At 40.9% G+C, this 25164-nt stretch overlaps 1 protein-coding gene across 8 annotated transcripts in view; it reads left to right on the top strand.

Annotated features, from left to right (window-relative positions):
- Positions 1–443: 443 nt before the first annotated feature.
- Positions 444–25164, top strand: part of MKNK1 (MAPK interacting serine/threonine kinase 1) — a 51091-nt gene continuing 26370 nt past the window's right edge. Inside the window, exons 1-13 of one of the 8 annotated variants that reach the window (XM_054833511.1) lie at positions 444–568; positions 1550–1636; positions 8700–8798; positions 9676–9773; positions 11227–11306; positions 12734–12807; positions 14811–14915; positions 17966–18021; positions 18595–18690; positions 19656–19850; positions 20473–20637; positions 21300–21340; positions 22869–24730. In XM_054833511.1, the coding sequence (XP_054689486.1) occupies positions 469–568; positions 1550–1636; positions 8700–8798; positions 9676–9773; positions 11227–11306; positions 12734–12807; positions 14811–14915; positions 17966–18021; positions 18595–18690; positions 19656–19850; positions 20473–20637; positions 21300–21340; positions 22869–23097 (1425 nt within the window). In that variant the 5' untranslated portion in view covers positions 444–468 and the 3' untranslated portion in view covers positions 23098–24730. Of the gene's footprint in view, positions 569–1549; positions 5270–8536; positions 8799–9675; positions 9774–11226; positions 11307–12733; positions 12808–14810; positions 14916–17965; positions 18022–18594; positions 18691–19655; positions 19851–20472; positions 20638–21296; positions 21341–22868; positions 24731–25164 lie in introns of those variants that run through there. The other 7 variants (XM_054833510.1, XM_054833516.1, XM_054833512.1 and 4 more) reach the window with 7 other exon arrangements.

Below are 25164 nucleotides of genomic sequence, written 5' to 3'. Positions count from 1 at the left end.
GAACTCATTAGGGTCTTTTCTGCAAAAGTATCATCTCAATAGCATATGCTGAATTTTATTTGTTAATTACCGCGCTTTTTCCACAAGCGCTTCTGGGAAACCCTGCAGAGGGATGGCGGGCAATACAAGATGGCAGCCACCTGGCTCTCGGCCTCAGGCTACGACAGAGGGCCCCTGCACCCTCCTGCCACGAGTGAGGACATGGCCAGGCGCACATCCCTCTTCTGGGAAGGAGACTGCAAGCTGCCAGCCTAGCCTGGGGAGCAATGCCCCGACCCACACGCCCTCCATAACGTCCCCTTCCCAGCGCCTTTGATGACAGCCATGAGCGCAGCCTCCCCCCCGCCCGCAATACGCCTGCGCGGCCGGGGGGCTGCGATCCCGGGGTGGGCGCTTCGCCTCGTGCGCATGCGCAAAGAGGGCGGGCGCGCGCTGCCGGGCGTGCTCATATGGGGCGGTGCCGCCCGCATGCGCGCTCTTCCCTCTCCACGGGCACAGAGGCAGGGGGCGGGCCGGCTGGCGGCACAGCGCCGCCCCCCGCCGTGGGACGTTGGTGGCCGCCATGGAGGTGAGGGCGGGGGGCGCGGGGCTGCGGTGCTCTCTCAGGGCTGTGCGGGGGGGGGGGGGGACGGGACGACACGGGGACGCGCCGCTCGCCGCTATCCTCACCTCGATCAGCTGAGGGGAGGTGTGGGAGGGGAGCGGTCCGTGCCTGTAAGAACCGCTGGGCTCCCTCGGCTGCGAGCGCGGGTCTCCTCACCGGCGCTTGTCCGCGCTCCTCCGAGGCACGGGACGGGAGCGGTGGCAGCCCTGGCTTCTGGGGTGCCCGTGGCTAGGGACAGCTGGGAGGCAGTAAAATGCTGGCAGCTTCGGTCTCGGAGCCCTCTCCGAAGGGCAAGGGGGTCTCCTGTTGCTTGGAGTTGGTTATTCCCCGAAGGCTTAAACTGCTGTATTTCATACATAGTGCATTTTTAAATAAAGAGTCGTAAGTCTATAAACTCCTACAACGGCTGCTTTCTGTAAAGAATGTTGCTGGAGCAGAAGAGTGGGCAAAGGTGAATGAACCTATTCCTAGATTTGATCACAAGTAATGTTTTAGTTCTGTATTTTTCATTTGTTGTGAAGTGATGAGACCTGTGAACCCCTGGGAACACTGAAAAGCTGTCTAGATTTAGTCTGTACTTTACCTGCGTAGTATCCGTTAGCCTGAGCAGGGTGACCTTCTGAGGCAGTTCAGAGGGAAGAGAAGCGAACACACGGCAGCGGTACAGCCCTGGTGACAGCTTGGCTGCTGGCTTCGGCCATACATACGATAGCCAAATATTAGCCTATTCCCCTGACACCACTGGCATTTGTGAAGTGTTGGATTTGTTTAGAAATAAACCATTCTTTAGATATCCCCCTCCCTGCCTTTTATGAGCTTGCTGCTTATAAAAGCTTCTTTTTCATTCAAATTTGTGCCCCACAATTCGTTTGGAAAGGTTGGCATATGTTCTGATAACTTTGAAGAACTACAATTTGGCTTTTTTTTTTTTTCCCCTCAAAACAGAGCTCCTCTTCTTGCCTTCCAAGTGCTGGATGGAAGCAAGGCAAAATACACTTGCGAAGCTGAACTTCTTGCACTGCAGTTGTAAAGGTAATTGGTTTTGGTATTGGCAGCCTTCCAGTTAAAGTGGATTTGGGTGCCTTGAACACTTGAAAGATTCTTGACATTGAGTGTTGTCCATCCTGACATTATTTCATGGTATTAATGCTGTGTCAGTACTCCCTAATGTTTTTCAACAAGGTATTTACTGCTATGAGGAATTTCTTTTCACCTTCCAGTACCTTCCTGGTAACAAATGTTAAAACACCGGTACGAATTTTATGTGACATCAAATGTGCAAATGCAATGGAGTTTAATGACTATTAAAGTACAGAGGAGGGGAAAAGGAAGAAAAATCAGTCATGCTTCAGACTTTAAAAACACATTTAGTTAGATTTACCTCTCCAAACAAGGCTGCTTGCTAATATGGGAGTATGTTGTGTAGCTTTTTTTCCAGTGACAAATGTCATTATCTGATCATTTGTGGGGTGTGGAGTGAGAACAGGAAATGCTTATCTTGTATCTGTATGAAATTAAAAGTTGTCTTCCAAGAAGTTTTTCTCTTTGGTTTAGACTTTAAAACTAGCAAGGGACCTGAGTAGGGTTAGAGGAGCTAATTGGCAATGCAGAGACAGTCTCCCGAGAGTTCTTGATGCCAGACATAGAAGACAGTAAGCAATTTACTGTTTTGTAAGTGGCCCTTGGAACTTACTTGTCTTGTATATCTCCTTAATTTGAGTGCTCTATGGGTTAGAGAAGCTTTGAGTGGTTGAGTCAAAGTACTATTGCAAGGACTTTTCTAATTTAGAGTATGTGTGATCTGGAGTTTAAAATAATTTTGCAGCTAAGTTTCTACTGCACTGTGATTGAAACACTTAAATATGAATTGTCTGCCAGTTGTCAGTAGCGCTAAATATCTTGTTTGGCTGTACTACTGTATGTGGAAGGAGGGAAGATGGTCTTTGGTGCAATAACCAGTGTGTATGCCATGAGGTTCCTGACAAGGCTTACCATTCACATTTATTGTTAGCCCTGTGCAATATTACACCCTGTTACGTCCTCTCATCTGTGTGGCTGCCTCAGAGGCATGTTGTGCTAGAATAAGAAATTAAAAAGATGACTGTGCATTTTTAAGCCACCCTCAGTCTCATTTGTTATCCTTACCTGTTGACTCATAGGAGGGTCAGCACAGTTGTCTTGTTTGCCTTTGTGTCTTTCTGGGGGGATGATAACAGTTCTTCTGTTGTTATTATGAATGGTTAATTATTTAAAGAAATGCATGTGTGTCTATTGTAAACATAGGCAGACCTTAGCAGAAGATCTCATGTCTACGGTATGTGTGCTAAAATATCCTATTTTCTCTCAACAGGTGAGGGAAAGGAATGCTGTGTGCTCTCCTCTCCATTAAGGTTCTCCCTGCTTCCCAGTAGTAATCACAGTGAAGTAATAAATTGGGGTGGGAGGAATCTATTTGAAATAACTTTATGTGCTATCCTGCAAAGTGAGATCCACCCATTGCTGGAGGGTCTGACTCAGAACTTGAGAAACCCCATGCTTAGTTTGCAAGGGAAGTGGCTAGCTGGAAGTACGAGCAGTTAGACTCTCCAACTTGCGTACACAGAAGATAAGGTGCCTTGGGTCTTCTAAAAGTGTGACAGAAAGGAATCACAGAGGGAAGTATAGAGGTAAATAAAAAGGTTGCTGTAACCTTTTCTGCAGAGTGAAGGATTTCAGAAGGATGGTGTCAGCTGTTATACTGTGTAGGTGTTACAGTAATGCCTGCAATAAGGCAAAATTGATAATTTGTCTCAGACTTGCTCTTTCATGATATCAGATTGCTCAGGCTTCCTGTGGACTTTTGGGTGTTCATTTTGAAATGTTAATGCTCCTGTATCTTATTGGGAAGATTTTTGGAATATTTTTAAGTTGTTCTTCCTTCATGGGTAATTCAGATTAGTTAATTAAATGGTACTAAAAGTTTTCTTGGCGGTTGGATGAGAAGGTAACTATGTCAGCTAAGAATGAATTACGGCAAACTATGGTAAAGATGAATGACCTGTAAGAATACTCACTCCTTACAATTTGAAATTAATATTCTTAGTGAATGCAATACAGAATGAATATTAAAATAATCTGCCTCTGGATTTGACACAGGGCTATCCTAAAGAATTGGGTATCTTTCCTCTTCAAATTGTTTCCCTTGACCTGTAACATTACAAGCACTATTAATCACTATGTAGTTGCTTTATAAAAGTCGCTTTGATTATTCTGAGCTTCCTGCAACTAGCAGGTTTTGGCAGAATCAGCACCTGCTGAGTGAGTCCTGTTTCATTATGAGCCACATCTACAGGAATCAGTGTTGCTGGAGGAGGGAGGGTCCAAGAACTGTGTGAGCAATGGAGTTGGGAGGAAAATGAGACTGAAGTCTGTTTCCATTTTGTTTCTTTGTCCAAAACTCTGGATATGTGATACTTTAAAGTGGGTTAACTTTTTTTGAGTTTTGAGCGCACACTTCTACATTTGAAGTCTGAGAGTCACAGGTATGTCGTACTTGTGGAATCAAGTGATTTGCTCATGCCTAACTATTTTATTGAATCTGTCAGTAGCTGTTTGAACAATGGCTTTGAAAATAAGCATAAATCAACAGAGAAGTTGGATGCGGTTCAGAAGGTGCAGACTGGTCTGCCTGTTGTTGTTCAGTTAAAGTAGTATTTGTTAAGTCTCAATTAGAGAAGCCTCATCAGAGATCTCGGTGGTCTTTTATTCGATCTGAATAAAAAGCCTTTGCTTTTGCAGTATCTGTGGGACAGTAATATTTTTGTAATTGCAGCTGTTTAGGTACCACCTTAGTGGTCTGAAAACATCCTGTGCCAGCATATCAATTTTGAGTTTGTTTCATCTATTGAATTCTGGGTTGTAGCTATCCTCTGTGAATCCACAGAAGGCTCTATTTGAGGCTCTTGATTCTTCTTTTCTTCAGATGATGTTACCTGAACATCACTGCCTTGTTTGCCACTTGCTAGGAGTTAATTCAGTACTACTGGCACCTGTTCTCAGGAGAAGATTTTCAGTTGTGGAAGATGCTTTCTTATGCTCCTGGTGTCTTGGGGCCTATTTAGGTGCCTTCAAGACCAATTTCAAGCTATGCTTTGACTTGGTGCTGTTATGACTGTAGTTGTGGTGTTCTATCTTGGCAGAGTCTTGATCTAGGTTAGGAGTATGATAATTCTTGTCTGTTAAGAGTAATTCTGTATTTTATATGTAAACTTGTTAGGGTTCTCCAATGGTATAACAAGAACTAACAAACACCATAAATCCTTCCACTGCCCCCCCCAAGACTGTAATAAGGGGGTCTCTTCTTCAGTTGAAATGACTGGAGCGCTGCAAATAACACTATATTTGCATGCTGTCCTTTAGAGCTCCAAAGTCTTTAATGCAGAGGTGCACTCTTGCTGTGTGCTCACACGAAGCCTGGCACAGCAAGTTCTTGCCATCTCTTGAGACTCTGGGCGCTACCCGAATGTCTGTAACAATGTCTATGTGATTTCTGAATGTAAATCTGCTTGTGTTCCTTTTCAGCTGCAGAACAGCCCAGCTTAAGCAAGATCCAGTTTTGAAGCAGGTGGTAGTACCTGGACTCTGCTTAAACTGCTTTCTTCCATTGAATTCAAACACACAAACAAGGTACCTTCTTAATAGAAAAAAAAATCTGTGCTATGTTCTCCAAGTGCTCCCTATACATGTGTGTGCCTATTTTCTAGATATACCCTTCCTTTCTTTGGGAAGCAGGTTAGAATGAGAGGGGAGTTATGTCTGGATATTGGATTTTGGCCTGTTTGTATATACAGTGTTAGGAAGCAAGATGAAGGGTGGTTTAAGATCTGGATGAAGTGAAACTTGTGGTAATTGTTCCTTTTGTTCTTCACTTTGCATTTTTTGCAAGTCATCTTTATGATAAGTGCTTTTGTTCATCCTTTTGAAGGTAGTTGTAGAGGCCACAATAGCAGCAGGGAAAGGCTTTAACTATACATTCCCACACAGGCTCTGAATAATATATATGTTAAATATTGCCTCAGCACTGAATTATGATGATAATAAAATAGAGGACTTCAACAAGACTGCTGCTGAGACAGCAACTTGCTCTTTTTTACTTGCAGTATGGATTTTGCTGGGTTATATTATCTGTGAGCAATAATCCTAACCTGACTGGAAGAGAAGGACAGATCAGAATTTGAACTGTTTGTTATTTCTTCAGCTTTTGTCAGACTGCTAGTTAAACAGCAGCCTCTCAGAGAACAGTCTGACTTTGTTATGGTCAAGAGGGATGTAAGAAGTGCTCTTTATTGAAGGTTTGGCTAGTCTGCTCTGAACTCCCAGTAGTGTTCTACTCCTGCCTCCCTGCACTCAGCCAGAATAGAACACAACATGGGTGGACAGGTTAGTTTGGTGCAAGCAAGGGTTCAACGCTTTGGGCTACTTTGTAAAATGACCTTAAAATGATAACAGTTAAATGTTCATCTTGGACCTGATGCGTCCATGGACCGTTACCCTCCAGAGCAGTTCATCCAGTCTCCGAGCTTTCTGTCTGGCAGGGTGAGCTTCCTCAGAACCCACAGTGTCCTTGTCACCAGACGTAGCCCTGCAGTGTGCTAAACACCTCAACATTGCTTGGATGGTTGAGGCATGCTCTTTCAGTGTCATCAGAAACTCTTTGGTGTACAGTCACAGAAACACAAGCATTTCTTTGAAAGCTTGAAAAACCTCTAAAGCATTTGGCTGGGCTAAAGGCATTTTCTTGTCATACCAGCTGTTACTTAAGTACTGGTTCATTGTAACAAAGTGAACAATGAGAATGAAGCTGCGATACCTTTAAAGGAAAAGCTGTGTTGACAGAAGTAAACTACAGAATGATGTGAAATAGCAGACTAGAAGGGTAATAAGAATCTAATATAGCAAACACTTCACACCTGTCTGATAGCAAATTTGGTCGAGACTAAAGTTGAAAACAACAGCTTTTCAGTAATTTGGTTTCTGTATACGTGACTCGTGAACTTCCTGGTTTCAAGGAAGCAGTTCTTTGTAATTTAGGAATTGAGTCAGACTAAAGGGAATTGAAATAATGTAGTGAGTTATTAAACACCAGACTGTAAATATCATAACCAACTGGTAGAGTGCAGGAGAAGATTGTGAAGAAATATGTCAGCTGTGCTAAGATGCAGGATTCGTCTCCTGTCTTTTTGCATAGTTTTTAGCCTCTGTTACAAGCTCTGAAACTGTGCAGTATTTGAAATGGAATAGAACGTGTTTAGGTATGACTTGTTGACTTGCAGAAGGTCAGGTTGTGAAAATGACTTCCTTGATGCCTGGAAATCAAGCATCTCCTTCAAGCAGATCAGCGCTCTCTGAGCAGCTTCATATGTGTCATTTCAATCCCAATTCTGAATAACTTCTAATGCAGGCTGAATTGAAATTGGGGAGAGCTGCAACTTGCTGTCAAAGGCTAGCCTTCTCTGTGTTAAAATTCAAAACTATATGGTTGTAAGCTTGAGTTAAAAAAGAAGCTGTTGCTTAGAAGTTGGTAAAATGTATGCTTTTGTATTTAAGAACTTGCATATGTCATCCATCGTTGGTGATTTCTTAACACATTCTGCTTAAGACTCGAAATGAGGATTTACTATTGTCTTGAGGTTTTGAGTGATACATTGTTTCAGTAAGTTGTTAAAGAGAAAGGGCTTTCAAAATAGCACTTGTCTTAAATTTTCAGACAACGTGTGAGTTCTAAGTAACACTCATAATAGCTATTACTATTGACAGATATTGACAACAAAAATACAACGAAGCACAGGAAAAGTATTTCATGTATTGGTAGATTGTTGTGTAATGTTTTCTGCCTTTGAGTTTTTCCTGTATTTTAAGAGTACTTTAGAAACAGTGAAAGGCAGAAAGCTGCTATTCACACAGGCTCTCTGTTAAAGGAGAATTGCCAGAAAACTTTGTTGTCATTGGTAATGAAAGAAAAGCAAGCCCTAAAAACAGTGTTCTCATAATTACACTATTTCTAGGGATTTTTTTTTCTGTAGTACAAGATCTTTAATTGTGAATTTACTTAGAAATCCTCCTGGCTGTAAAATATCTTAGCAATGCTTTGCTACTTCCTCAAAGACTTTGAGCTGTGATTTTTAACTGTTAGGGCCAACTTGGCAAGATGTGACTGGTGTTACGGAGGAGTGTTCATGTAATTATAGTGTGGAATCATTTAACCTTTTTGGAGATAGGTTAGCTGTATGAAGCAGCCTCCAGCAGAGCAACTGGATGGCAATGTTTTTATTTAGGCTTTCCATAAGAATATGTGGGTGTGTTTTCTTTTTCTGCTGTGTTATCTTGCATCAGTGAATTGTTATCGCTGACTAAGCTCTTGTAATATCTGCAGCTAGTAATGCAGGAAAAAATACCTGAATACCATAAAAAGCCACTTGTTTTGGAACATAAGTTATCCACTGATCTGTGGTTTAGAAAGGCACATCGTGGTTCTGAGAGAAATGTTTTTTCCTGGCTTTTTGGCAGCATAAACTGACCTAGATTGCTCCTTTGACCTGTTAACTCCTGTGGTTGCTTTGTTTCACTGGGTTGTTTGAAACTTCCCCGCACCTTCCTCCTGTTTTGGAAGCTCATTTTCTTAAGCTGACTTGAAAAAAAAAATCTACTTGTAAAACCATAGAATAGCTCAAAAAATAGTGCCTTTGTGGGGGCTGTAAATCCTGTCTTGCATCAGCACATGCATTATGTTGTGGGTAACTCATGGTGATTGGTGATAAGGTTATTCCCATACTTTGCCTTACTGTACTGTGAGAGGAGCATTCACTGTAGATGCATAGTTATTTTCTTCTGGTTTCACAGTTGTTTATCAAACCTCCCCAGAGCTGTTAATTAGCACCCAAACTGTCTTTTTAGGTTTCCTCTGATACTTGGGCGAGAGATGGCAGTCTACAGAGAGATGCAGCCTGTGACGAAGAGAAGCAGAGAAACTTTTGGATAGCTTAACAACATAAACACACAAAAGCATGTTCATTTTCTCCTAAAGTAATTGATTGCACCTTTATGTTCTGCCATGCAGAGATGGTCAGCAGTCAGCCTCTTCCCATAGCAGACAGTGGGAAAAGGAAAAAGAAAAAAAGAACCAGAGCCACAGATCATGTCCCTGGGAAGTTTGAAGGTTGGTGGCAACTTCTAAGCTTTTAATTGTAATGGTCTGTTTTCCCTCTGCTGTTCACAGTTTTCTTAGCTAAACATCGCTCTTTGGCAAACATAAGTTAGCATTTCTGTTTTTCTTTATCCCCCATGTTTCAGTCTTCAGTCTTTTTCTTAGTGGTGAAATCTGAGTCCTGAGTCCTATGCATAATCTGGTGGTGTGTTTTGGTTTGGTGGTGAGGTTTTTTTGTTTGTATTTTTGTTTGTTTTGTAGAAACAGTGCTGATGTCAAAATGTTTTGATTGAATACTGTGAAGCATTGTAGGTAAAATACACTTCAGTGACAAAGCTGACCAGCATAGAACTTCTTAGTGGGCAAGTAGCATTGTAAGGTACATTGCAAATCAAGATGGTAGCAGTCTTCTAGGTTTAAACCTTAAAGTCTTCTAGGTTTAAGCACTCAAATTTAAACTATACTTAAAACACTATCTCTGCAAGTAGATTTTGTTTGGTAGGCCTTTTCTGATCAAGGAGGGAATTTTTTTCCACCTGAAAAAATTGGTTCTGAGTTTTACATAAAAACAGGCAAGATGGTTGAGGTCCTAGCAATTGCTGAGATAGAAAATGTTTCTTGTATGAACAAACTTGTAATTTTGATGCTGGAATGAAGTCTACTTTAAATTTTCCTGGAACTTGAAGGGGGGGGAAGTGAAAAATGAGGCATAATGAAGGCTGGCACATCTACTTTAATGCTGCATAAATCTATTTTCTGTCTTCATTACCAAGGGAATTTTTTCATTTGCTGTCATATGAGGGATGCTCATCAGATAAATAGCTTGTCTTGATGTTATTCACTGAAATGCTTTGTCTAATGTGTCCTTTCTGTTGGATTTCTTTGGCAGACTTGTACAAGCTGACTGCTGAGCTTCTTGGTGAGGGAGCATATGCCAAAGTTCAGGGTGCTGTCAGCCTCCAAACTGGGAAAGAATATGCAGTAAAAGTAAGTATAGAGTACAAGCAGCATCACTTCTGTCTGTAACGTGTCTTCTCCCTCCTAGTATCTCAGTTGCAACCTATAATTGAGTGGGCAATAACAAAAGCTTTTAGAAAATCTTTTGATGCTTGAAATGAGCCTGTCTTATAACCATTGAGATGTCTGTCGTCTTAGTATTGTGCCTCCGGAGTGAACTGGTTTATCAGCAGCAGATAGAATTCACAAACAGTAAATGACTGTGTGATGGTTTGATCTCAGGGCTGGCTCTCTCTTGTGTCCTGATTTGATTGTAGTCCTACCAGTTTTTATTTCCTCTTGTGAAGTAAGAGACTGAGTCATTATCTAGCATGGCCTACCAAATATACAAGCTTTTGAGAATGCTGCTCAGAGAGCATCAGTTACTACCATTAGTTCATGTAAAGCTGTCTCTTATTTTTCTGATAGAGGTGAATCTTTTCTAGTACCATTATATTAAGTATTAGGGCCCATTTAAGTTACCCTGAGTCCCCTATTTAATTACAAACACAAATAATAGTAATAGTAAAGCTTTATACTTGATTCTTTTGCAAAAACCATAGGCACAAAATTTTAAGCCTCTTTAAAAATAGAGTCCTGTAGATGCTATAACTTTGTGTGTACTTTGTAGAATTATTGAATCTGAAAGTCTGGAATAAACAAATCACTATATTATGAAGTAGGCATGGTCAGATACTGAGTCCCATGTAGTACTGGTGAATGGTTGCCCATTCTGTACCGGAAAACTCTGGCTGTAAAAATGAGAAACAGATACTGGATACAGGTGGAGGTAGCATTTGCAGTAATGTCATGAGCTTTCAGTTCACGTAGCAATCATTCGATCTCAGCCTCTGTGGAAAGCTCTTGTCCCCTTTCAGTCTGAGGAGTGTGTGAAGGAGGGTGACTTCTGATGGCAATGCAGAAGGGCTCTGAGATTCAATGTACATTTTCTTTAATATGTTAGGTCCTATTATTTGCTCTCCATAAAATTTGCACTATGAACTAAACTCTCCTTTTGTGGTGAATTTAGTACTCTTTACTTAAATGCCTGTAATGACAAACTCTTTTTCACTATTCAGTGTCTGATGTGACTCAAATCTATTTTTGTTAGAACTCAAAAGGATATCCTTTTCTTAACATTGCAGAGTTAAAATGATGCAAGAAAAAGCTTGTGGTAACTGTTCAGAGACTGTGTAACATGTGGATTTAGTTCCTTTCTTCTCTTCCTGTCCTCGTTTCTCTTGTCCTTTGAATGCCTTCCAGAGCTCTGCTGACACTGTAAATAAATGACAGATGAGAAGTTAAACAGACAAACAAAGGTGGAGTGTTTCTCTCTGGTGGGCATGCTTGAGATTCAAGCTTTAGATCAGTTATCTAATTCCAGAGCCACATGCACAGTTCCTGCAGTAATTTTTCAAATATGAGCTCTAACTCTTTCCCACAGATCATTGAAAAAAATGCTGGGCATAGTCGGAGTCGGGTTTTTCGTGAAATAGAAACGCTGTACCAATGTCAAGGTAACAAGTAAGTATAGTCTTGTGTTTTTGTTTAAGTATCTTGAATATTTTTTTCAAATTTGTAAGCCTCTTATATGTGACTAGTTAGGAGCTTTGCAGTAGTCTCCTTAAAAACAGTTGAAATTTAGACTTGACCTATTCAAAATAAGATTTTCCCCTTCTCTTACCGGTGAAATTTAGGGGAATATATACAAATCAAAAAAATCACATAACTCAACTAGCAATTAGGTCACTGCAGCCTGAATGTGCTTCAGTGATGCATGGCTTTTGCCTGAAAGAGGAATTAACATTTTGACTCTCCCTTGTGATTTCACCATCAGCAAAAACTGACCTGATACCAGCTGCTGTGGAAAGGAAGAGTTGCCATTCCTTTCCTTAATGTGTGATTTGTCCTCCTCTCTGTGTCAGCCTTCCTGCTTTTGCACTTGAACTCTTAGATCAGCTAACAGCTAATTTAGTTTTCATTTGGATGTGTGCTGACTTCACATAGCCACAGGATGAAGCAACTTTAAAGCTGCTACTTGTGCCTGAAACAGAGGGAAAGACTATGCAGCCAGTGGCAGCATGTTCTGTGATGAGTTTAAGCCAATTTTGAAACCACTCCTTTAGATGTCTCTGCTAATCTAGAATGTATACAACAGCTGTTATCTGTACTACAGTTGTGCAGCTTATATTGAGCCTTTTTTTACAAATTTTTAGTACAACACTTACAGATAATTTAAAAACAAACTTGTTTACCAAACTCATGGGCTTAAGTTGTGCTATCGAGAAGCAGATTATTTGTTCTGTGTGTGGTTAAGAGCATATGGTCATCCAGTACATAACTGATGAAAAACTCAGGCTCTCATGACTACATGGAGAATTTGAATTTTGTGTGTACTGTAAGTATAGAAAAATCTGACTTACGCATTTGACATTCTCAAGGCATCACGGGGTGTTTGAGTTGTGTTGCAAAGACTGTACATGAGCTAAACAGGAATTCATCTAAAAATGGCAATTAAGGCACTGGATTTAACAACATGTTGACAGATGCCTGTCTCCTTCCAGCCCTGTGTATTCTGCCTTGCAATTTCCAGAGAGAAGGAATGCCAATTTAATTTTTTTGTTGTTCTTGCCTTCAGCACAAATGCAACATTCTAAATTATTAAATGCAGCCTATTACCAGTTATCTTGCTGTAGATTGAGCAGTAGCAGAACTCTTTCACAGTCCTGTCTGACTTTTGGTGCTTGGCCCGTTTTCCCCCAGTTTAAATGTTAGTGCAAGTTGGGAATGCAGTTTCAATGCCATAGGCAACCAAAGCAACTTGTTTAATTAGAACTTTTCTTTTTGGTTACTTCTGGCTCTTCCTAATTATCCATGCTGAAACTCTTCATTGCTCTGTTTACATTCTTTGCCTGTTTCTTTCTATTTACCTTTTTTTGCTTTTTTTAAAGGAACATTTTGGAGTTAATAGAATTTTTTGAAGATGACACAAGATACTACCTTGTCTTTGAGAAGCTGCGAGGAGGTACCATGCAGTAACTGTGCCTTTGTTCATTGAATCGCCTTGGTCCTGTTTGCCTCAATGTTTCAAAGCAGAAAATGAAGAGCTTGTTTTAAATGCTTGAGAATTTTAAGACAAAGTAGTAGTAGAGGAAATAATATACAAAGCTTGCAGTATGGTTATTCTTGAATATTGATGGTTCTGGTCATACATTTGCAATCCCTTTCTGTAGTTAAGCGATGGAAATGTCAGCTCTATTCAAGTGGAAGCTTTGGAATATAGTTAGTAGGTCACAGTACCATCAGGCAAGGGGAGACGCACAGTATGTCAGGTATTATACATGATCTTAGTACAGCATCTATATACTCTGGTAACATTTTCCCTTGATGTAGGATTGACTTCATTTCCTGAAACTCACGGAGCACTATTGTGAAAAATGTCTTGCTTCTGCCTCGGATTGCTGTAATTGTGAAGCAGTGTGCTTGCAGCTGTTTGAGGTCCAGTCAAGTGAGCATGTGTGGTCACTGATCTCTAGCATTTAATGCTCTGCTGGGAAATGAGAAGGCTACATCAAGCACTTTGTGGACTTTGTCACGTTTGTCTGCATTGAGCATAATTACAGTATCCATTAATTGCATGGCTGTGCGAAGCCATGAGTTAAAAGCATGGCCCACCCCTCAAAGAAAAACTGGCTTTCTGAAGGAGTATACTTCTGTCCATAGAACATAATCTATTGTCACTGGTCAAGAAGGCTTTCAGTAGCAAACCATATGTGTAAGAAATGCAGATTCTTTCAGTATAGATGCAGAACTTTTTTAAAAAAGAGAATGACTTGGGTTTTTTACTTGAGTAAAAGTTTTTGTTTACCTTCTCTTAAAATTACTGCATCATTTCATTGTGGTTTCCTCTAACAGTGTTCCTCTTAATGCACAGACTTCTCTGACAAATTAGCTGTAATAGGGCTCGATTGGGATGAATCTGCATTTGTCTATTTTCCCATCTCCACATTCTTCCATTAGTTAACCCTCTCTGACTGTGAGACTATGGTAGTCAGTGTACCTGCATGGCTGCTGAGAGGATAATAATGCTACACCTCTTCCCTCTCTTAGCCACTGTTACAGTGGTCAGCTAGGGTTGAGGCTAGTTTTATCTTTGAAAGACTTCAGCATTTGAAGTGTTAGGTATGTGGGTTTGAAGAAAGAAATAATGGGAATTAGGGATCAGACCAGTTTCTGATGTAGTACAGATTCTGGATATAAGCAGCGTGGCTGGCAAGAATGAGAATATTAAACTTCAATGCAAGCCTTACTTTAGTAACTCCAGTTTCAGAGACTGATGTTAGCTACAAGGTTGGGGCATAACTTGGGCCTTCCATTTTCAGCCTTGCTTTCCTGTGGCTGTGGTAACTGAAGGAGTTTGGGCATGGCCACCTGTGACTTTGGGGGAGGGTGGGTTTTGCTGAAGTACATCCTTAGCTGGTGTTTGAGTTTTACTAGTACTATTAGCAAGTCTTTACTGTTCACAATGTGTGGAAAACAGACCAGTCGTGCTGGGGCGGTGAAAAGAGATTGCCTCTCATGCTCTGCTTAAACTAGAAGGCTGCAGTGTTTGAAAGTTACGTTCTAGCATGCTTAAGTATTAAAGCTGCTCAGTTGCACATTTTTCTTAGTTGTTCCCCTGTTTGGTCCACGGAAGTTGCCTGCTGTGAAAGGCTGTTATAAAATAGGAGCAATAAAGTTATGGATTCATGATACTTGGCACTAACTCATTATTTTCTGAGGCTCTTTTCATATAAAAACATGGGATTGTGACACTTGAGTTTCTGCCATGTAAATGTACTAGGACAGAGTGTTAGTTGCAAGTAACTTTTCTAAATTACTTCTGTCCTTGTTCGCACTGAGATCAGTTCTCCCCTTGGGGCAGACTAGTAGTGGCTATTGCGTTTTTATCTTTGTATTGACAAAGCCTTTTCTCAGCCCAGGCAGCATTTGTACTAAGGTTTTCCCTTTCACCTTTTACTCTGACAGGTTCCATCCTGGCCCATATACAAAAGCGGAAGCACTTCAATGAACGAGAAGCTAGCAAAGTGGTGAGAGATATTGCCTCCGCTCTGGATTTTCTTCATACAAAAGGTAAGAGAAGGCTGGCTCCATCTTTACTGGTTTGTATTATACACTTTTTTCTGTAAGTAGTCAGCCTTTGCTAGCATTCCTTTTTATAGCAATGCCAGATGACTTATGCTGTTTTCCTCTATAATATTATTTTCATAGTTTAAGTAATTTTTTTGTAGTTTAAGTAATCAGCTGTGTTAAGATGGTATAGCTGTTTGAAGAAAAAAAGTTAAATCAGTGTCCAGGGAGAATTAACATCAGGGTTGAATCTGTTTGCTTGTTCTTGTTACCTAAGCTACCATGTAAAGGTTACTCAGAAGGGAGCTAATGTTCTCTTTAATTTCCTCCTCTTTTGGGTCTACAGAGATGTCTTTCTGTATTTATCCAGAATTTCTGCTGGTTACAAGACCTCTTTCTTTGTAGTAGCTTTTAGTCCCCCACTGTTGGGTTGAGAGACCTACAAGTGAACCACAGTCTTTGTTTGAAGGTGCCCTCATTTCATTAGGGATTTGCTCAAAGTTAAAAGTGGTTCTGTTTATAGAGAGTTCTTTTATGTTAAAATTTTTTTCAGATGTTTTTTCTACTTGGGAGTACTTTTCTTTCATTTCAAAATATTTGTGCATTATGATCATCCCAGAGTATATGTTCATGCTGAGTGTGATACAAAAGCTTTCTGTGTCGTGATTATCTGGTCTTGCATAGATTAAGCAGCTTCAGTTAATGTTTGCTTTCATTTGATTACAGTGACTACCTCTGAATAGAATGGTGTGTAATTGGAGGCTGTGTTTATTGGTTATTTATTCTGATAAACTTTTCTCTCTGTGCATTTTGCTGTTATGATTAGCCAGGTTTTACAGGTGCTCAGCAGATCTATGTTTGCTGTCTAAGTTGTTTGGTACTGGCCCCAATTCAATAAATGTTTAATTGTAGGCTTTACTTCTAAGTCACAGGACTGCTTATGTGCTTGAGTTGGAATCACAACATGGGTGCCATGATAGGTTGAACCCATAAAAAGAAAGAGAAGTGTAGCAGTGCATAAGGAGTGAAGTGGTAAACCTGAGGAGTATGGATGTTGTCACATGTTGTGACTATGTTACGAGAAGTTCATTTGAATGTGGAAACAAGCTTGGTTTGGATTAAGATTTTAGGTAATCTTCGTATGTGATAACTCAACTTTAAGCCTGCAGAGAATGTACTCTTTGAATACCTGTGTTTAGAAGATTTTCACTTTGTGATATGGGCCAAATAAGGAACAGGAAATTTAGGCTGAACATGTGGAGAAATACTTGTTCGATGTGTTCAGGCTATAGTAGGTTGCTTAACAGCTGAAAGTCTAGGAATGCTGTTCAAGCAACTTTAACATCGACTCAGCTAACCTCTTTCTGTAGTTCTTTCTCAGCTTTTAGTTTTAATTTCCCTTGCCCCAAACGAGATGGGAGTGATTCATTAAAATAGCTTTAAAGCAGCAATCCACTTTCTTTCTTGTCGTTTGCTGTGAATTGGTACAGTGGGGACATGGCTTGCAGAATTGGCTACAACACCATCCCCTTTCATTTTATTGTTCTTTTTATGATTGTTCCATGTGACATTAAAACAGTTAAGTAGCATACAGAACACTAAAGTAAACAGGAAATTAAAGCAGTTTTATAGCACAGCTTAATAGTGAGGTGCTATAACTAGGTGCTTTAAAAAACATTTGAATGAGGACAACTAATTCTTTTACCAGGAGTAGTTTAAAACTCAGCTGGATGATTATACTGCCTTACACTCACTTGGGATATGTGTGCTTTATTGCTAATAATCCACTGGAGGAGTCTTTAAAGGCAGTTGTTTTCTCCTCAGCACTGTGTGCAACTGCAAAATAAAATGTTATATAATCAGACATTTGACTTCAAACTATAATACAAAAAAGTGCTGTTGGGTTTCACACTGCAAGCCAAGCCAAATGTTGGGAGTTTTGACAGCCTGCTGTAATGTCAGCACAGGGCATCTTCATTTGTCATGTTTCCCATCTTCTATGCACAGGCAACATGAACTGCATCATTATGAAAGCTCTGATTCCTTTAGATCAGTGCTCTGCTATGCTATAAATGTTATATGTTAAGTCATGTCTTGTGGAGTATGCTGAAGAAAAGACATTAGGAACTCCCTTACCTAGAATTTGGTGGGATATTTTTTCTCATACTCTGTAGTAGTATCAAGTGTGCTTGGAGTATAATTCTTTTTAAGCAAAGCTAAAGTGCAGTTAAATTACAGCCAGGCTGCTCATTTGATTTGATTTTTGGTTCTTATTTTCTGCCTTCCCGTGAAGTTTGATCATATTAATTGGAGAACTTGAAGAAACTTTGTGTTTAGGCATTTAAGGAACTGCTTTGACAACATAGAACCACCTTTGCATGTGAATTCGACAGGTAGATAACTTTGTGTTTCCCTGTTGGGTTTACCTATTCTGTTAGTAGTTGAATGAATGTAGAAGCCCTTTGGTTGTTCTCCTTTGGCCTTTTCTTCTGCATCTCCAATCAAACCTTTAAATTTTTATTTTACTTCAGGAATGAGTACGTACCTCACTGTTAAAGGGATGATATTTTCACCTGGGAACTGGTGGGGGTGTGTGTGTGTGTGAGAGAGAGTGTCTCAGGTATTGTTTGTGCTGGTAGGAGTTCAGCAAACCACCAATTGATCCCTCTGGAAAGAAGGACCTTACTGTAGAAGGCACAAAAATCTTCTGACTAAATTGTACATAAATAAACTTTCCTACAGGTCAGTCACCTTAAGGTGGTTTTAATTAACATAATTAATTTGGGCTAAGCCAAAAAATTCCAGTGTTAGCAGGTTCTTATTTGCTTGACTAACTCTCGTGTACATTTAAGGATGACAAAGGCATAGCAGGATGCAACAGTGACTTTTAACAAACACATTTTGAAATTCAATTATTTGCAGTATCATTAAGGGGGGGCTGTGTCGCAAACTCAGGCATAGAATGTTTCCCAGGCCACCTTCTAATAAAGAGAGGTAATGAGAGAGAAAACGGGAGAGTATCTTCTCTGATGAATGTTTGTACTCTTGTTTAGGTATTGCTCACAGGGACCTGAAGCCTGAAAACATCCTATGCGAATCTCCAGAAAAGGTGCTATTCTGGTCTCTTAACCTTCTGCAGGGTATTTTTAATTTGGTTTCCAAAGACAGCCCTCACGTTCTATCTTTTTCTTCTTGAAGACTTTTGAACCCATTAGTGATCTTCAATTAAATTTAATAGAACTGAAGCCTGGAAGAGACTAAATTCTTCTGTAAGTTGTAAAAATGTGAGAATCTGGCTAGGAGATAAAAAAACAAGTGTTCTTAGAGAAGGCATGGCAATTACAACTTAGCATCTCATCTGTTCTGAGGCAGGATGAGCAACACTTAGAGGCCAGCTGGTCATGTTATGTATAGTTCCCAAACTGCTGCAATGTGTACTGGCACTTGCCTAAGCTAGTAAAAAATTAATGTAATAGTGTCAGATGCTGGGGACGTGGGAGCAACTGGGATAGAGTTGGCAAATGCAAGGAGTGGAATATACCTGTAAGAGACTGGGTTTCACTAGTCCTCCTGCTAGAACAACTTGGGTTTTGTCCTGGGGTTTTCCATGTGGCACTGTATTCATATATATTGCATTAGTCCCACTCTTCTAGACCTCTTACTGTTTTGTCCTTGTTTTTAGGTATCACCAGTAAAAATATGTGACTTTGATCTTGGTAGTGGGGTGAAGCTGAACAGTGCATGTACTCCAATAACTACTCCCGAATTAACAACGCCGGTAAGAGACCTACTGTGGCTTCATCTTTTTCTCTTCTACTATAAAACAATTTTTCTTTATCTCCAGAGGAGAGCTTCCAAAGGGCTTACTGCAGCTACCTCCAGTGGTGGATAGTTCATTTAAAGCAGGTATATGAGTGGTAAATACTGTCTTGGTTTCCCAGTCGTAGAACAAATATACAAAAGCACAGGAGCTCATCATGTTAATTTTCCTGTTGGCCAGAAAGTAACACGTTGATCCTGTTTGTCTCTTAACCCATCAAAAGAGGAAGCTTTTCATGGAGATGTTTTGTGTGCTTACGGACTGAGTTTGAACCTTAGTTTTGTGTTCATTTCCCCATTTTTGGGTTCCGTAGCTAATAACCATGAGCTAAAGGCAATGCAAGCTCTGTAATCAGTGTGTGGCTTAATAATACACATTAGTTTGAAAAACTACAGTGCTATGCTTTTGGCATTACTGTGAAAGAAAAATCTGACAGTTTTGCAGGAGTCTTACAGAAATCACCTCCCATGATATACTTGTTTACTTTCTGAAAAGCCTAATAACTAATGGATAAGGTTTAAAAACCTGAGATATGTAAATTAATATTTTGACGCTGTATAAAGGGTTATAGGTTCATGTGGAATCATACGATTCTGCTAAAAACCAGTAGGAACTCTTTTGCCTTCTATTAGGTTTCTGTAGTCTTTATACCTTAAATGTGTTAATTTTTTCTGTGCGGTATGCTCACAAAGTGTTTCAAAGCTCTTGGCGATTCCATTTGACCTTTGAGGGATGTAGCAGTTGTGATTTGTCCTCACAAAATGAGACCTGCAGTGAAAGCCAGCAGTAAACCTCAGTGTTCCCTGATGCCTGATTCTGCTTTTAGACCAAGCTGCCTACTATAAAGAAAGGAGAATGATAAACCAGAGCCTTGTCTTGATTTGACCCTCCCTTTGAAAACTTGCTTGAATTTGGTTTCCTAGTGTGGGTCTGCAGAATACATGGCACCTGAAGTGGTTGAAGTCTTCACGGAGGAGGCCACGTTCTATGATAAGCGGTGTGATCTTTGGAGCCTGGGAGTGATTCTGTACATCATGCTCAGTGGTTACCCCCCTTTTGTGGGCAACTGTGGCACAGACTGTGGCTGGGACAGAGGAGAAGTCTGCAGAGTTTGCCAGGTGAATGTGCATGTCCTGGACATGTATGGGAGAGCGTAGTTTGCCCCCTGAACTTTGGGTGTAAGACTTGCCGTAGTGCCAGCGGTGAAGAGCTGTGTCTGTAACCCAACCAGTTTTTGGGAGGATAAGCTGCCACTGAGAAGTGAGGGTGGTAATATAAAAGTTGAGCGATGATATCCCTTTCTAAAGTAAGGTTTGGAAACTGCCTCTTTGTCCTCCTGATGTGAGATCTTCTCCTTCTCCTCTCACCCACCCTGCAATCCTCCTGCATTCTGTAATTCTTGATCTGGTTTATGGTAGTCATCACAATTCCTCAGATAAAAGTTGAGCCCCATGTGGATATCACATGCAAGGCCTGAATTTATTCTTTTTAAAAACTGAGTACATTGGCTGCACTGTTATGGGGAGGGTGGGCAGGGGAAGGTGTTTTCAGCAGACAGGGTATCATGTCCATCTTAGGCTGCTGCCTGTCACTCTTCATTGACTCCATAAGGAGACTGCATGGTTTCAGTTGTCATCCACCACATTAGGCGGATAAAATGGAGTGAGAAGAATCACACCTGAGAAGTCTTCTGGCTGCATTCTAGTTGCTATTTAAATTAAAGACATTTTTCTCTCCTAGAACAAGCTTTTTGAGAGCATTCAGGAAGGCAAGTATGAATTTCCTGACAAGGACTGGTCGCATATATCCTCTGAGGCCAAAGATCTCATCTCAAAGTTACTGGTTCGTGATGCCAAAGAACGACTTAGTGCTGCTCAAGTTTTGCAACATTCATGGGTTCAAGGAGTATGTATTCCCCTTTATGGTTTTTTTTTTAACGGTTATTCTTCTTCCAAAGTGATAAACAAGCTGTTCCCTGTCTTTAAACTTTTAACAGGCACATTGTGTGGTTTTAGTGCTCTTATCTTGATTAATTAAACGATATACAGTGGCTTTATTCTTTCTGGAGCTCTGTGTAGTAAATATTTGGATGAATCTGTCAAGCTTTAAGTGTTTGTTTGGCTTTTTTCTTTAATTATTGCTTTATGCATTTTAAATGGCTTTCTTGTGAATACCAGGCTCTGCAGTACACGAATTATTATGTTACTCTTTAATAAAGGAATGTAGAATGCTGGTAGATACTGTTTTAAAAGAACAGCAGTGTCTTGTTTTGCTTTAGTTTCCAGTTCAGGAAGGAAGGGATAGACCCTCTGGAGAGCTTCCAAAGCTTTCATCTTTTACCTGCAAACTGTGGTATTTTCCTGTGAGGGGAGATGGATTATGAAACATGTCAACAGTGATTTGTAAACCAACAGTGATTTGTAAACTCACAGAATTAGTTTATGTGCAATATCTATTAATTGTAGAGATTTGGGGGAGTTGCCTGTTTTTTATCACTCTCTCTTAGGAAGGATTGGTTCCCAGCTGCTAATATGTAACTAACTTTTCTTACCTGCTTCTTCTAGCAGGCTCCTGAAAGGGGATTACCAACCCCTCAAGTTCTGCAAAGGTAATTCTTTTTATTTTTTTAAATGTCTGTAAACTTGGCCAAGAATCATTACTGATAGAATGGGGAGAGGTAGGAGGTGATAAATCAGGGGGTAAGATCCCTGGCTGAGAGTGGAACTTCATAAATGTGAAGCACTAATTTTGTTAAGAACATAGAATCATAGAATGGCTTGGGTTGGAAGGGACCTCAAAGATCATCTAGTTCCAACCCCCCTGCCATGGGCAGGGACACCCTCCACTAGCCCAGGTTGCCCAAAGCCCCATCCAACCTGGCCCTGAACACTTCCAGGGATCCAGGGGCATCCACAGCTTCTCTGGGCAACCTGTGCCAGTGTCTCACCACCCTCACAGTAAAGAATTTTTCTAACATCTAATTTCAATCTACCCTCTTTTAGTTTAAACCCATTCCCCCTTGTTCTGTAGCTACATGCCCTTGTAAAAAGTCCATCTCCAGCTTTCTCATAGGCCCCTTTAGGTACTGGAAGGCTGCTATAAGGTCCTCCCAGAGCCTTCTCTTCTCCAGGCTGAACAACCCCAACTCTTTCAGCCTGTCTTCCTAGGAGAGGTGCTCCAGGCCTCTGATCATCTTTGTGGCCCTCCTCTGGACTCTCTCCAACAGCTCTGTCTTTCTTGTCCTGGGGCCCCCAGAGCTGGACACAGTACTCCAGGTGGGGTCTCACAAGAGCAGGGTAGAGGGGCAGAATTACCTCCCTTGACCGGCTGGTCACACTTCTTCTGGTGCAGCGCAGGATACAGTTGGCTTTCTGGGCTGCATCAGAAATGTTAAAGCTCTGATTTTTTTCTTTATGATCTAATCTTGCTTGTTTGTGGGAAAAGCATTGGAGAGGATTCCTGTGGTGCAGTGCTAATCTTAGACAGGAAATAATCATAGTTTTGGCAGTTTGCTGCCCAGGAGGGGAAAAAGGCATAAAGGCGTGCGTTATCCAAAGAGACTACATTCTGATGGGTGAATAATCATATACACAGACGTGGATCTGACTTCCATTGTAGTTGGTGGTAATCACAGTATCAATTTAACTGTGAGCAGGGCAAGCCTCATTTAAAGTGATTGGATGGCAGATTCTGTATGCCAGAGAGCCTGAGTCACACATCTCTGTTTCTATTTCCATGTCCACCACTGGTGATTCCAGGTTGTTCTTCCCATCAGAAATGCATTTCCTTAAGACAGATGCAAAATTATAGTAGGACTGCAGTTCTCTGAAGACAGACAACAATGTTGCCCCATATGCCCATCCTTTTTTAACATGTAGAAATTAAGCATGGCATCTCAGGGGACTTCCCAGAACGAGGACTGGAACTGTGGCTGTTTCAAAAATCCCAAAGTGTTTTTGTCACGTGTTGCTGGTCCTTGCAATAAGGAGAGATGCAAATATTAACTGGTCATTTTGTCTGCTGTGTCAATGTTTTGAGAGGAAAAACAAAACTGCCTGGAAATAGATATTCTGCTGTGGAGGTAACCAGGTGAAGTGACTTTGTGTTGTAACTGCTTTCTCCTTTTCCCTTGAAAGGAACAGTAGCACAAAAGACCTGACGCTTTTTGCTGCTGAGGCTATAGCCCTTAACCGCCAGTTGTCTCAGCATGAGAACGAACTCAGCGCAGAGCAGGAGAACGTTGCCCATGCCGTGTGCTCCATGAAGCTTTCTCCTCCATCCAAGTCCCGCCTCGCCAAGCGCAGAGCAATGACGCACGCCACCAAAAACAGTGACTTTCAGCCAGTTCCCCATAAAGCCTTTTAAACTTCTTCCCTGCTATGGATTGGCAAGATCAGCCTGTGTTCTTACTTGGATTTTCAGTGCTGATAAAGGCTTCTCTGCTTCTGACACTTTGATTAGAAGCTTGCTCTTGTGATGTGACTTGTAACTTTAAGGGGACAGCTTTATATGGGAATGTTTTTTGCCTGTCAGATTTGGTGCATTAAGATAATTTAACTGATCTTTTTAAAGCAGAGAAGATGGGTTTGCTGCTGTATTATCTGAGGTGATAAATCATAAGCTTTCCTTATTTTCTTCTTAGAAGAGCATGCTTTAAAATGCGAACTTGAAAACATCAGAAAAAACCCCCACTTTCTTGCTGTGCCTGGCAGAGCATGAAGTCTCTCCCTGCCTATGGTTGCTCTCCTCGATGGTACATCTTGAGGTGCTGCTTCTGGTGTCAGCAGCAGGGACTGTTTTTCAACCAGCAGTGCCCTTCTCTCTCTCTCTGTAGACTCAGGAAACGAAGATGATGATCGAGCAGATCTCTGTCTCCATTACCTTCATTGGGCTTAAATTGTACGAGGATGTAAAGATGCAAAGATCGCTCAGGCTTGTAGAGATGAAGAGGACAGGGTTTCTTTTTTTTTTTTTTTTAAAACCCTGTTGATAGTTTGTATGTCAGCATGTGGGATGAAAGCTGGGGGGGTGTTATTTCTTTATCTGACATATTTTTGTTTTTAACTAAAATGTATTTCATACCATCTCTTTTGGGGGGGGAGGCTTTTTGTGTGTCCCATATGTCCCCTTCTCTGGCAGTTACATTCTTAAGTCTGATAACCACAGTATAACAGACTGTTTATATAACAGTTTATATTTAGTATCTGTTTTTTTCCATATTAATGCTATCCTCAGTTTTACCTTCCCTTCTGTAAACTCGTATTTCTCCAAGTCCTTTTGCGTGTGTTACCTGGAGTTAACGTGAATGGACAGGCTTCAGTGAATTTTGGTGTGCGAATAATTTGGGATTATCAAATGCAGAGGTACATCTGTGCAAAAATGGTGCTGCAGCTGTTGCATTCTGCCTCCTGCAGTGATCTCAGGCTGGGAGTCTAGATTTTTGCTTCCAGGTTTAGTACTGTGGTGCACCAGGGGTCAGGAGTAATTTGGAAGGGTACTGGCTGAAAAGCTGAGGATTTTGAGTGACCAAGGTGAGGTGTGAGGTGTCCATGTAGAAGGACACGAATGTTGAGCACTTTCTGAAACGTAAGCTGTGAAAATGGGGCTGCTACGATGCCTGACATGACGCACCTTAAACTTGCCAGCCATTTCTGAAACCCTTTGCCAGGGCATTGCGTGCAGGGTGGAGAGGGGGAGGAGGAAGCGGTCCCCACGTACCAGCACAAAACCCTCCCAAGCAGAATGAGAATAAAGTAGCAGATCCAACAAGCTCTTGGAAATTGAAAGGTCAAAGCCGAATGTCTTTGCATGGCCTATTCGGAGCGATTTTACATTATCTTTTAGCAGTGTGCATACAGCTATTTTTATACAACATGCTGTATTTTGTGACTAATATTAAAGTTATTTAAAGGTTTTTATACATTGTGCCAGTGGATGGATTATGAAATGTATTTTGCTTTGTTTTTATTAAAATGCTTTAAGTTATGGATTTAACATATCTTCCAGTTCTGTGTGTTTTTTTTCTATGTTACCAAAAATGAAGAGAAAGATAATTCCTTCCTTCCTTCTGGGTAACATTGGATTTTAGACAATTTAAGTCCCTGAAGACTCAGCATACCTCCCTCAGAGACTGATAAAGCAATAGAAGGAGGCTTGACTGATAAAGCAATAGAAGGAGGCTCCTCTGATCTCCATTTTCTTGAGGTAAAATGAAGATATGACTGCACAGAGAGGGCTGGAAGGGATCCTGTGATCCTTCTGACCTTCTTAAGAGATTAGATAACTGAGGGCCAGCGAGTTCAGGAATTTATCTTCACTGTTACGTTTCATGTTCTTTGCTTTGATTTGTGCATGAAACAAAAATCCTGAAGCTTGGCCAGGAGTGGTGGTATGATGCGAAATAACCCACTTGGCTGGAGCCCTGAAGCCTTT

This window comes from Grus americana, chromosome 8 (assembly GCF_028858705.1).
Source record: "Grus americana isolate bGruAme1 chromosome 8, bGruAme1.mat, whole genome shotgun sequence".
Classification (NCBI taxonomy): domain Eukaryota; kingdom Metazoa; phylum Chordata; class Aves; order Gruiformes; family Gruidae; genus Grus; species Grus americana.
The sequence above is the reverse complement of the archived record's forward strand: the minus strand, read 5'-3'. Positions and strand labels throughout refer to the sequence as shown.